We start from the raw sequence: 13542 nt of genomic DNA, 5'->3' as shown, positions 1-13542 counted from the left end.
GTAATGCACAATTTTGTCTTTTTTTCACATTATAATCACTTTTCCATGTTATCATGTAGGATTCATAATTACCTTTTATTTGTTGAGTGAGATTCCATTAAGTAAACGACTATAATTTAACCACTAAATTCCTGCCAAATATTTGAGGGGTTTTGATATTAGATAATAATACTACAATAACATTTGCATGAATGCAGCTTCTTCATTCTGTGGGATTTTTCCTTAGGAAGAATTCCCAAATCAGGCTTTCTAGAGTAACCATGAACTCTTTTTTTTTTTTTTAATTTTTTTAAATTTTACAAATTTAATCAGTTATACATATACATATGTTCCCATATCCCCTCCCTTTTGCGTCTCCCTCCCACCCTCCCTATCCCACCCCTCCAGGCGGTCACAAAGAACCGAGCTGATCTCCCTGTGCTATGCGGCTGCTTCCCACTAGCTATCTACCTTACGTTTGGTAGTGTATATATGTCCATGCCGCTCTTTCACTTCCATGAACTCTTTCATGGCTTAGATTAGTTTTGCCAAATGCCTTTGCACAAGTTTATACAATTTGTAGTGCCTCCATCAGTGGACAGAAACATCATCATGCCCTCTCAAACCTTCAGAATTAATACAGTATTCATACCTTGCATTTATTGATTACTTACCATGTACCAAGCATTGGTCTATCTCATCATCCTCACAACAAATCTCTGAAGTAGTACTTCCTCTCTTGCAGATGAGGAAGTTAAGTTTCAGAAAGTTTAAAAGCCATGTCCAAAGTTACACAGCAACTAAGTAGTAGAACTTGGACTCAAACTCAGATTCTGTCCTAAGGCCACGATGCTCTTAACCACTTGGTTATATTTCTGCTTTACTCTTTTTTCCCCCCAAATAATAATAGGTAGGAAAAGATACTTTCACTGATGTTTTAATATGCAGTTCTTGATTACCAGCAAAGTTTACACTTTTACATATGTTTGTCTTAAAACTGTTATTTTCTTGTTGTGTTGTTTGTTCATACTATTTAGCAACTTCTGTAAAGCGGTGGGGGCAATTTTGTTCCCTATGTATTTTTTACCGATCAGGTGTGTCAGCACAACCGTCACACAAGAGGCCCAGGCCCATTCTTTTTCTTTTTTTTTTTTGCGGTACGTGGGCCTCTCACTGTTGTGGCCTCTCCCGTTGCGGAGCACAGGCTCCAGACACGCAGGCTCAGCGGCCATGGCTCACAGGACCAGCCGCTCCGCGGCATGTGGGATCTTCCCGGACCGGGGCACAAACCCGTGTCCCCTGCATCGGCAGGCGGACTCTCAATCACTGCGCCACCAGGGAAGCCCCAGGGCCCTTCTTGATGGCTTCATTGAGCTCAGTTTATAAGAAAAGGTGCTCCTTCTCTTTCTCCTCCTTCCTGACTATTATGGGCTGAATACAAATATGTTCTAGCAAGTTACCACATCCATATCTTTTCAATAATATTCACTCATACAACATGGCTCCTGGCTGGCTTGGAACACCCTACCATAAGTGAGAGTGAAGACCCAATGTCCCCTGAGGGGTGACAAACAATTTTGTAACGGAACCAATTTATCAAGGTCCTTGAATCTAATCAATATCTCATTGTCCCCACATCCCCCTGATTCCCTTTCTGTCTTCAAATTTTTCCTTTGCTAACTAACATAAAGACTGAAATGTATAGGTTTTTTGGTGAATTTGTGATCCAAACAACTTGACCATCATTCAAAACTTATCTCCCATAATGTACAGAAACATCATTAAGACATCATATCTGGGACTTCCCTGGTGGCATAGTGGTTGGGAATCTGCCTACCAATGCAGGGGACACGGGTTCGAGCCCTGGTCCGGGAAGATCCCACATGCCACGGAGCAACTAAGTTCATGCGCCACAACTACTGAGCCTGCGCTCTAGAGCCCATGCTCCGCAACAAGAGAAGCCACCGCGATGAGAAGCCGGAGCACCACAATGAAGAGTAGCTCCCGCTCGCCACAACTAGAGAAAGCCCGCGCACCACAACAAAGACCCAATGCAGCCCAAAATTAAAAATTAAAAAAAAAGACCTCTCATATCTATGGTCTACTAAGCAAAACCAGATTTACCTAATTAATCTAAACTTTAACAATCCTATTTTATAATAAGGCCCATTACCTGCATTATGTCTTGCAATACTGTCAAATGCACAGGCTGCAGCCTGTTTGACTCCAGGGTCAAAATCTTCCAAGCATATCACCAGCGTATTCAGTGCTCCACAATCCACTATCGCCTGAGCTAGTTGGGGAGAATGTTTACCAACTGCTTGTAACACAAAGGCAGCTCCTTTCTTGTAAAAACGCTACAAGGATAAATAGACAAAACTCAAAGTGAATTGAGCTAAAAGTTAAAATAGACCAAAACCAACATTAAAATGACATTGATATATTTTTTTTAAAAAGCTCAAAAAATAAATAAATAAAATAAAAAATAAAACTAAGAAATAAAGCTCAACAGCTATTAAATATAAGAGATGAAAAACATCCTGCAATATCATTTTGATTTTTTGATGTTTCCCCCATTGCTTTTGCTCAGTAACTGAACTGAAAGGATTTAAGTCTTAAAATACATTTCAAATGTTTTACTCTGAAACATGCATTTGGAAATTGTATAAAATAAAATATAAACATTATATTTCCTACAAATTCATAAAATAATGAGATTTCATGTTTGTGCATTACAGTGAAAGGTATTTGTTTGCCCTATGGGAACTCTTAGATTGTTAGCGCATGCAACTAAACTGTCACCTAACAAATTCGTTTCCTTTACTTGCCCTCAGTCTCTAAGCATGACCTCAACTAACCTTTCTGGTGTCCCACGTTATCCTGAAATAACAACTATGTTCTGAGGCTCCCTTAGCAATCATCAGATAAACATAAAGGCAAAATATTCATGATACATTTTAAAACTCCTCCTGGCAAATAAACCAGCCCAACAGTGGGTTATGTTATTTATCCCTTCTTAGAAATGCTTTTTTACAAAGATATAAATGACGTACCATTATGTGAATTTCAAGTAATGCTTCATACTTATAATATGTTCTATCTGTAAATTTTATCAGATTAAGAAACAAAACTGAAACACAAGACTAACCTGTTTTTCTTCATATTGCTAAAAAAAATAGATGCAGAGGAAGTATTTGGCTATAACACTCACTGTTTTATGGTTAGCATAATGACACAGTAATAGTCTCCTAACTCTTTCATTAATAGAGCCCAATTAATGCCCTATTTTAGATTCTAAGTTTCTATTTCTTTACAGTGACTACAAAAAAAAGCGACTAGGTAACTATAGCATCTGTTTTGAAAGCATTCTATTTATGCAGGCTAAAATAGTAAGATTCAATAAAAAATTATGTAAGAGAAAATACATCAAGTATACTTTAACATATCGTATCTCCAAAATCAGTATATATTGACAAGATAAGAAATATGCTATGTTAGTAATGATGTTTTGATTTGATATATTTCTTTAGTTTCTTAAATGTCAACATATACAGGCATTAAGATATTTGTTATAAAGTCTAATTTTACATGTCAGTAACCAAAAATCTCCTACTTTATTATAAAAATTAGAATAGTTTTAGAGTAGCTTCCCATAGATCATTTTCTCATAATTGTGGAAAAATAACGGTGACACATTTCTTGTCATTACCTTAAGCTAATTTGACTTTTTATATTGCAGAATTTTCAAATTCACACTTTACTGGGCATCAATAGTCAGTACTAACTACAGTGCCTAGAATATCACTCTCTGATCTCATTCCAAATCCCTAACTCTCTTCTCTCCCGGAATTCCCCACCAAAAGAATTACCCTTTAAAAAAAAAAAAAAAAAAAAAAAGGAAGGAAAAGCAAAACCAGAGGACTTTGTACCTCATAAAGAAGATATTAAATCTCCTGTGAGAAGTGGGCTAAAGGCCTGGTAGGGGAAGGAGACAGAAGCCTGTGAATGATGTTTCACATTCTCACTTTCTCCTCACTTCTGCCCTAGGACTTTTTGTCTCTTTACAGCTAATGGGTACTCATTCACACTTAGAAAACTTCTGTTGAGAACCTTCTATGTGAGACACCAAACACAGACCCTGCCCTCAGAGAAGGAGCTAAAAGCCTAAGCATTCGATGATAGAAGGAATGCCTACAAGAAAAATAAAATTTCTGTAACTCCTCCCAGGGATAAGACAGTTATTAGCAAATTACTCTCCAATCTAAAAAAATAAGGCACATTTTAAAACAATTAGGATTTTTTTTTCGTAAATACACATAACATAAAATTTACTATTTTAATCATGTTAAAGTGTACAATTCAGTGGCATTTAGCGCATTCACAATGTTGTGCAACCATACCTATCTAGTTCTAGAATATTTTCATCCCTCCAACAAGAAACCTCCTACATGCTAAGCAGCCACTTCTCACTCCCTCCTCCCCCCAGCCTCTGGTAACCATTCATCTGCTTCCATCTCTATGGAGCTGCATATTCTGGATATTTCATATAAATGGAATCATACAACATGTAGCTTTGTCTGGCTTCTTTCTGTTAGCATAAAGTTTTCAAGGTTCACCCATGTTGTAGAGTGTATCATGATTTCATCCCTTGTTATGACTGATAATATTCCATTGTATGGATACATAACATTTTGTTTATCTAGTCATTCTTTGGGCTATTGTGGATAATGCTGCTATGAACATTTGTGCACAAGTTTTGTTTGAACACCTGTTTTCAATTCCTTCAGAAACATAACTAGGAGTAGAACTGCTGGGTCATATGGTAATTATTGTTTAACTTGCTGAGGAAGTGCCAAACTGTTTTCCATAGCAGCTGCACGATTTTACAAAACTTCTCCACATCTTCACTAACACTTTTATTATTATTTTCCTTTTTTTCTTTCTCTTATTTTTTATGGCCATCCTAGTAGGTAGAGTGCTATCTCATTATGTTTGGTGTTTTTTTTTAAGATTTGATTTTATTTATTTTTGGCCGCATTGGGTCTTCATCAACTGCGCGCGGGCTTCCTCTAGTTGTGGCGAGCAGGGGCTACTCTTTGTTGCGGTGCACAGGCTTCTCATTGCAGTGGCCTCTCTTGTTGCAGAGCACGGGCTCCAGGCGCACAGGGTCAGTAGTTGTGGCTCGCGGGCTCTAGAGCACAGGCTCAGTAGTTGTGGTGCACAGGCTTAGTTGCTCCGCGGCATGTGGTATCTTCCCAGACCAGGGCTCAAATCCGTGTTCCTTGCATTGGCAGGCGGATTTTTAACCACTGCGCCACCAGGGAAGTCCCCCCCTTTTTAAAATTGTATTGTTTGTCCTTTGTTTACAACAAATAGGAATTTAATCTTAAAGATATGTCAAGAAAGATACATCCCTAGGTTATGATAAACTAGGAGGATGGAATGAACAGTCCAAGACCCTATGTAGAGGAAGATCCTTAACTATTGTTAGAAACATAGAGGGAACCAGACAGGATGCAAAAAACAATAGAGGTACTCTTATATGGCCCTTAAAAGGGCTGACATGCTTGCATCCTTGGAAAAAACTGCTTTGTCAAACCTTCCATTACATGTATTCTCTTTCCTTTTGGATGCTTCTCTCCCCCTTGCTTCAAAGCTGTCTCTTACATTGTCCATTAACCAGATTTCACCATTGTATATAACTTATTTGCCCAGGGCTCCATACACCTTTCTAAGACTGATCCTACAACTTGAATAAACCCGTGCTGAGAAATACTGCTTTATGTATAATTCCATTAAAAATTGTAATATGTTTTCTCCTTATATTAACAGCAATGGAGAAAAGCTGCCTATCAGCCCCAAAGTAAAATACCCTAAAAGTATTATTACATGCAGTTCAAAGAATTGAAGGTTGTATTAACATCCTAATAATTCTATGCCTACAAACTTGCGACTGTACCCAAACTATCAATTTTTTAAAAAATCCAAAACAAACAAACAAAAAAACACATAACTTAGTTTTTAAAACTTCTTACATCCCGTTCTGCCAAGGAATAAACAAGCTGGGGAAGAATGTTGCCCTTCACGACCGCTTCTGCTAGGTCCTCATTATAACTAGCCAGTCTCCCCAGAGCCAAGGCAGCAGTCTGTTGAATTGTTGGGGCCACATCCAGAAGAAGAGGCCTCAGCAAAGACATTACACCTAAGTTATGAGAAAACAGAAATCAGCAAATTTTAAATTAAAAGGCAAGCATACCATTCAGCATATACGCAGATAGGAGAATTCAGGGGAATATATCAGTAAAACAACAACAAAATCATCCACTAAAAACTAAAAAACTAATGGGATATCAAGCAGCACCTAACTGGCTAAGGCACAGAAGAATACAACCTGTAATTATCAAAGTAGCAGCTTAGCATGGAAATAAGAAAGGCTTTGGAGAACCAGAGTTTAAATCCCTGATTTGGCAAACACTAGCTGCGTGACGTCATGAACGCAGAGAGAGGTTGTAAAGCACAGAGTAGAATGCCTACCTAGCACGTGGCAGGGAGGCAGGTGTTGGGGAGCTGGGTCCCTCCCACACAGCCTTTGCACATCCTATCTTTCAGGGCTCAGTTCAGTCCTTTCCTCTCAATCAAGTCTTCCGATGTTTTTTTCTCTGATTCCAACTGAACTTTACTTCAGGGCTAGGTGAGCTAGGAGGGCCATTTGGCTAGGGCCTCCCATTCATAAAGGGCTGCAAATTCAGATTTCTGACATTATCTCCAAATAAATCAATCACAATACTAGCTCTCATAATATTCATTCTAGGCTTGAATACATAGTAGGAATACCATCATAACAACAACAATAATAAAAGTAGCTTATATATTATTTTGTGCATGCATTGTTTTAAGAACTTATTTTCCATATTAATTCACTGAACTCTCATAACAAACCTAGGAAGTAAGCCCTATTATCATGTCTATTTTACAGATGTAGAAATGGAGGCTGAGAAAGGTTAGGGAAATCCTCACACAGTGGTGGAGCAAGGTTAGCAATTCAGACATTCTTTTTTGATACTAAATAAGTAATATGTATGGAAAATTGAGGAGGTGGGGAAAAATGATTGCATTTGGGCCATTTTACTGGATACTTCCAACTCTGTATTAACTTTGCCCTACTATAAAATATGCAAAATAGTCAACTGCTATTTGTGCTTTAATGATGGTGTTTTAGTCTAAGATTACAAAAAAGGTAATGACGAGAGTTCAAACTAGAACAAGTTTAGAAATTTGACTTTCTAAACTTAATTTACAGCAGGCTATTCAACTTGATGTTATTACATCTTTTCTTTAAAAACATACCCCAGTGACCTATAAAAGCAAATACATATTACCAATATTCTTTTATAAGAATCCAGAAACATGTGAAATAGAAATAAAAGGAAAACATTTACAATAACATTTAGGATTAGACCAAAATAAGATAAATAGTACTACCAAATAACATAAGCAGAGAATAATGATGCTTATCACAGAAACATTTAATGATGAGACCTGTGGCTTTTCGCAGCTCCCAATTTCCTTTAGTGATCATTTTTACGTCTAAGTTGGTTTGGTTAGATCATTTTACAGAAGGCCACCATTGCAAGTCTGCATCCCACTCAGGCTGGTTAACTTTGCAGGCACATAAAGTGTGCCTAGGCCCCTCCTCAGGCCTAGGCCACAGCTCATGTTAAACAAATCAGCATGTCCATGTGCATAAGTGTTGCTTATATTATTCTCTATACTATTTACAGAGATAATTTCTGTAATATCTCACAACAAAAAGTTTAATGCACAGAATAAGGTATTAGAATGACTACCAAATGTTAACATGGGTTCCTTCTAGAAAGTTGAATCTAAAACAATTTGTTGATCTCTTCTTTGTAGTTGTTTTATTACTCAATTTAAGTTTTTTAACAGTGGTAAAATATACATAACATAAAAATTACCATTTTTACCATTTTGGGGTGTACAATTCAGAGGCATTAAATACATTTACAATGGTGTGTAATCATCACCACTAGCTATGAACCATTAAACTGCTTTCCACAGCGGCTACATCATTTTACACTCCCACCAGCAAAGTACAAGTGTTTAAATTTCTCCCCATCCTCACCAACGCTTGTTATTTTTTTTTAGAATAACCATCCTAATAGGTTTGAAGTGGTATGTCCTTGTGGTTTGATTTTTATTTCCCTATCACTAGTGATGGTGAATGTGCTTATTGGTCATTTGTACATCTTCTTTGTTGAACTGTCCATTTAAGTCCTTTGCCCATTTTTTTAACTGGGTTGGTTTTTTTGTTTTTGTTCTTGAGTATAACTTGGTATTTTTTATAATGAATATGCACCATTTTAAATAAAACAAATCAATACAAATAGCTAAATTTGTTAACATATATTTAATGTTTCATAATAAATACGTTAATGAGGATGCTCAGAATAGTTTTAAGAGAATCACAAATATGTTTCATGTTATTTTGCCCTGATGATTCGGGTATTTCCTTTTCTCCTCACTTGATATAATTATGTGAAGGCAGTGGCTTATTGTCTTTTGAAATATAAATGGAAAATCAATCCATACTGGGTTATTCAACCTAGAATTTTGAATTAAACTGCAAGAACTCTGAACTTTTATGTTATGAATTTGAAGAATGAATTTGTCTAAGTTTATAATATTTCTTATTATATTATTATTTATTATTAGTTACTATATTTAGCTAAGACACCACAAGTCTCCCAGTGTTGGATATTTTCAGTTTGCCATTTTAGCAATAAGAGATTTTACCCCCAAAGATGTATTTCACTTGTCCATATACTCAAAGGAATTTTCTGCTTTGTACATTTTCTCCTCCCTTTTTCTACTGCACCTGGCCCAGGAAAAATAAGGTCAATAAAATGACACACAATTCCTTTCCTTCTACTCCAGTATTCAAAATCCAATTTAGACTTCTATGCAGATGCTTCTGCTCTATCATATTCCTTTCTTCAGACAGTAAGAATTTTGAAAAATTTTAAACCTTTGAATATAAAAGTAAAAGCTAAAGTTTCCATTTAAAATATCTGTTTAAATAAGGTCATTCTGGGGCTTCCCTGGTGGTCCAGTGGTTAAGACTTTGCCTTCCAATGCAGGGGGTGCGGGTTTGACATCTGGTCGGGGAGCTAAGATCCCACATGCCTCGCAGCCAAAAAAACCAAAACAAAACATAAGCAATATTGTAACAAATTCAATAAAGACTTTAAAAATGGTCCACGTCAGCAACTAAGCCCGTGCACCACAACTACTGAGCCCTCATGCCACAACTACTGAGCCCTCGTGCCATAACTACTGAAGCCCATGCGCCTAGAGCCCGTGCTCTGCAACAAGAGAAGCCACTACAATGAGAAGCCTGCACACCACAACGAAGAGGAGCCCCTGCTCACTGCAACTAGAGAAAGCCCACACTCAGCAACGAAGACCCAATGCAGCCAAAAATAAATAAATACATTTATTTTAAAAAATAAATAAACAAAATAAAAATGGTCCACATCAAAAAAAATATTTAAAAAAAAATAATAAGGTCATTCTTACTAGAGAAAATATTACCCCAAATTTCTAGTCCTTGAATTGCCTCTTAGTGCTTCACAGTCCTCAATCCCCAGGGACATGTTTTTATCTCTTACATAGGCTAAGCACACTTTGTTATTCTAATTGCAGATTTGTCCTAGATATACAGATAATGATGCAAAAGGAACTGAGGAAGGAAGGAAGGAAAGGAGGGAGGGAGAGAAGGAGGGAAAGAGAAGCATATATAACATAAAAAGAAAATTTTCCTTACTTGTCTGTCCATTAGGAATTCATGGTGATTGATCCTTGGTGAGTGAATGCATGAAAATGTAGAGTCCATAAGTTAAAACAGTCTGAATTACCGCTACAATATCTGATAGACAAGGTCTCTAGTGAGCAGCTAATGATTCATTAGAGTCTCCACCGAAGGAGTCAACAGGTACTAGCGAATATTGGGTTGGCCAAAAAGTTCGTTTGGGTATTTCCATAACATCTTACAGAAAAACCCAAACAAACTTTTTGGCCAACCCAATATTATATCTAATAGTAAATATTATTCCTGTATTATACTCTAATATCTATAAAACAATTCTGTTTTCTCTATATAAATTGATTAAATGGTGTGAAAATGTTTCTGAAATTTAACCTACAGGCTAAATCTTTACAATCTTCCCCACCCCCAACTTTATAGCTTTGAGTTTCTTTTCTGTATTTCTTGTTCCAGTGCCATACTGGAGACACTGCTTCTAATACTTACATTGTAATCCAGTTTTGCAAAAAACAACCTCGCTAATCCTACCCACCATCATTCATTCAAAAAATAGATCAAGGTTTACCGAGTGGCAAGAAATAAGACCTCATACATGAGTAAAGGCAGTTCATGCTCTCAAAAAACTAATAATCTAGTGGAAGAGATTATAGAATAGCCTCAAAATAATCACAACTCTTTCCCTTAATTCCTTTTAATACAACATAGGCCTAATCACTTTAATTTTGCATGCCAATTGCATATGTAAGTCAGGAAAAAAAGGTCAAACATTTCTAAAGACAAAAAAATAACTCACTCATTCTCATATTACATGTGTATAATTTATATAGATATTACTTTAATCTGAGGTGTTTTATAAAGATATTTAACATCTCAACTTTGTTCCATTAAAAACAATTCTTTGGGTTCATTTAAGTCATAGTAAAGATTTCTGGTTGCCCTGGTTACTTTTTTGTTTTGTTTTGTTTTAATTGTGGTAAAATATACATAGCATTAAATTGATCATTTTAACCATTTAAAGTGTACAATTCAGTGGCATTAAGTACAGTCATAATGTTGTGCAACCATCACTACTGTCATTTCCAGAACTTATTCATCATTCCTAACAGACACTCTATACCAATTAAATAATAACTCCCCATTTCCCCCTACCTCCAGCCTGTGATAGTTTCTGGTCTGTTTTCTGTCTCTATTATTTTGCCTATTTTAGATACATATAAGTGGAATCATACAACATTTGTCCTTTTTCATCTGGCTTCTTTCACTTAGCATAATGTTTTTTTTTTTTTTTTTTTTTTTTTTTTTGCTGTACGCGGGCCTCTCACTGCTGTGGCCTCTCCCGTTGCGGAGCACAGGCTCCGGACACACAGGCTCCGCGGCCATGGCTCGCGGGCCCAGCCGCTCCGCGGCATGTGGGATCTTCCGGGATCGGGGCACGAACCCGTGTCCCCTGCATCGGCAGGCGGACTCTCAACCACTGCGCCACCAGGGAAGCCCTAGCATAATGTTTTTAAGGGTCATCTGTATTGCAGCATGTATCAAAATTTCATTCCCTTTTTAAGACTGAATAATATTCCATTGTATGTATACACATTTTGTTTGTCTATTCATGTGTTGATAGATATTTGGGTTGTTTCCACCTTTAGGTTATTGTGAATAATGCTGCTGTGAACAGTGGTGTACACATATCCATTTGAGTCCCTGCTTTCAATTCTTTTGAGTATATATACCTGGGAGCGGAATTGCTGGACTAAATGATAATTCTATGCTTAACTTTTTGAGGAACCACCAAACTGTTTCCACAGTGATGGCACCCTTTTACATTGCCACCAGCAAATTACAAGAATTCCAATTTCCCCACATCCTCACCAATATTTTGTTGTTGTTTATAACAGCCATCCTGATGGGTGTGAAGGGGTATCTCACTATGGTTTGATTTGCATTTTCCAATGACTAGTGATATTGAGCTACTTTTCATGTGTTTATTGTCTGTTTGTTTATCTTCTTTGAAGAAATATAATTGATTTAAATCTTCTGCACATTTTTGAAGTGGATATTTTGTTGGTGGTGGTTATAGTTCTTTATATATTCTAAATATTAAGTTCTTATCAAATATATGCTTTGCAAACATTTTCTCCCATTCTGTGAGCTGTCTTTTCACTCTCTTGATAGTGTACTTTGAGGTCCCTCCTTGTTTCTTAGACTTAAAATGAATATTTTTTACTTTCCAGTTTTATTCAAAATTATCACAAACATAAAATATGTTAAAGATTTGTTATAAATTTTACAAAGCTTTAAAATTTTAAACTCAAACAATACGTTTTATTTTAATCTAAAACTACTTTCCATGTATCCATTTACTATGAAACTGCTACTACAGTTCATTCAAGTTTTGGAAGAAGTAATTTCTGCATACTCAGCAAAGGATTCACCCTTAACCGTCAATGTCAACGTTACTCAGGCATTCTGTTGGGGCCCAGTTAAAATATGAAAGAAACTTCGTGCTTTAGAAATAGAAGGAATCTTGTCCTACTTGGTACCTGACTGCCTATGCTGAGAGACAACAGACTGAGGTGGTTAATAGCATGTATCTGGAGGGAGATTGTTTGGGTTCAAATCTGGGCTCTTGGGCTTCCCTGGTGGCGCAGTGGTTGAGAGTCCCCCTGCCGATTCAGGGGACACGGGTTTGTGCCCCGGTCCGGGAAGATCCCACATGCTGCAGAGTGGCTGGGCCCGTGAGCCATGGCCGCTGAGCCTGCGCGCCCAGAGCCTGTGCTCCACAACGGGAGAGGCCACGGCAGTGAGAGGCCCGCGTACCGCAAAAAAAAAAAAAAAAAAAAAAAAAAATCTGGGCTCTGCCACTTCCTGGCTGTGGGGCCTCAGCGAGATTACTTAACTACTCTGTGTCTCAGTTTCCTCATTTGTAAAATGGTGACAAATTCTAGGACCACCTTATAAAGCTGTTGTGAGAATTAAAATGAGCTAAAATTTCTAAAGTGCTAGGAAGATTATCTAGGACAAAATAAACACCAGTTGGATGCTTGATAAATAAAAGTGCTCTAAAGGAATCAATTCCCTATGTTGACCATATTTTTCATCAACATTGTATTATTATTAACATAGATGACTCATTAATCAATCAGTACCTTACACTGTAATGGAGAAATATTTAAGGTCGCCTTTTCTACGATGTATTTTAGAATTACTATGGAATGAATAGCTCATTCACCATTCATTTAAGAAATATTAAGAATCTACAGTGTGTTAAAACACAATTGTCCCTGACCTCAAGGAACTCATAAAGGGGTCATGAGAGATAAACAACACATTATGATGTGTGCAACTAAAGGAGTACAGGATGCTCTGCAAAAACACAGTAGAGCATCTAACCCAGGCTTTGAGGGACAGAGGGAAGGTGCAAAGGCTAATTGACATCTGAATTGAGATCTGAAGGCTCTCAGGCAGATTGTCTGCTGAAAAAATTGGAAGGCGTAGGGATTGGAGAGAACTCCAACCAGAAGAAACTGTATAAATGAAGCTCAGAACCAAAAAGAGTTTGATATGATGACAAAACTGAGAATACAGTTTGACTTTAGTACAAGAGAGGAGAGAGGAGTTGGAGAAAGAAGCCTGAGATTAACAGAGACAAAAGTCCTGAAGGGTCCAATGAACTGTTTTAAGGATTCTAAATTTAATCTGAGCATTAATGTCAGTGCAGTGAC

General features: G+C 37.1%; 1 protein-coding gene across 2 annotated transcripts in view; it reads right to left on the bottom strand.

Annotated features, from left to right (window-relative positions):
• SPAG6 (sperm associated antigen 6) overlaps positions 1-13542 on the bottom strand; it is a 75589-nt gene that overhangs the window by 51077 nt on the left and 10970 nt on the right. For both annotated transcript variants that reach the window (XM_060095448.1, XM_060095449.1), the window contains exons 3-4: positions 6015-6181; positions 2153-2336 (exon numbers count right to left, since the gene is read on the bottom strand). In XM_060095448.1, the coding sequence (XP_059951431.1) occupies positions 2153-2336; positions 6015-6181 (351 nt within the window). The remainder of the gene's footprint in view (positions 1-2152; positions 2337-6014; positions 6182-13542) is intronic.

The sequence above is a fragment of the Mesoplodon densirostris genome, chromosome 4 (genome assembly GCF_025265405.1).
Source record: "Mesoplodon densirostris isolate mMesDen1 chromosome 4, mMesDen1 primary haplotype, whole genome shotgun sequence".
Taxonomy (NCBI): Eukaryota; Metazoa; Chordata; class Mammalia; order Artiodactyla; family Ziphiidae; genus Mesoplodon; species Mesoplodon densirostris.
The sequence above is the reverse complement of the archived record's forward strand: the minus strand, read 5'-3'. Positions and strand labels throughout refer to the sequence as shown.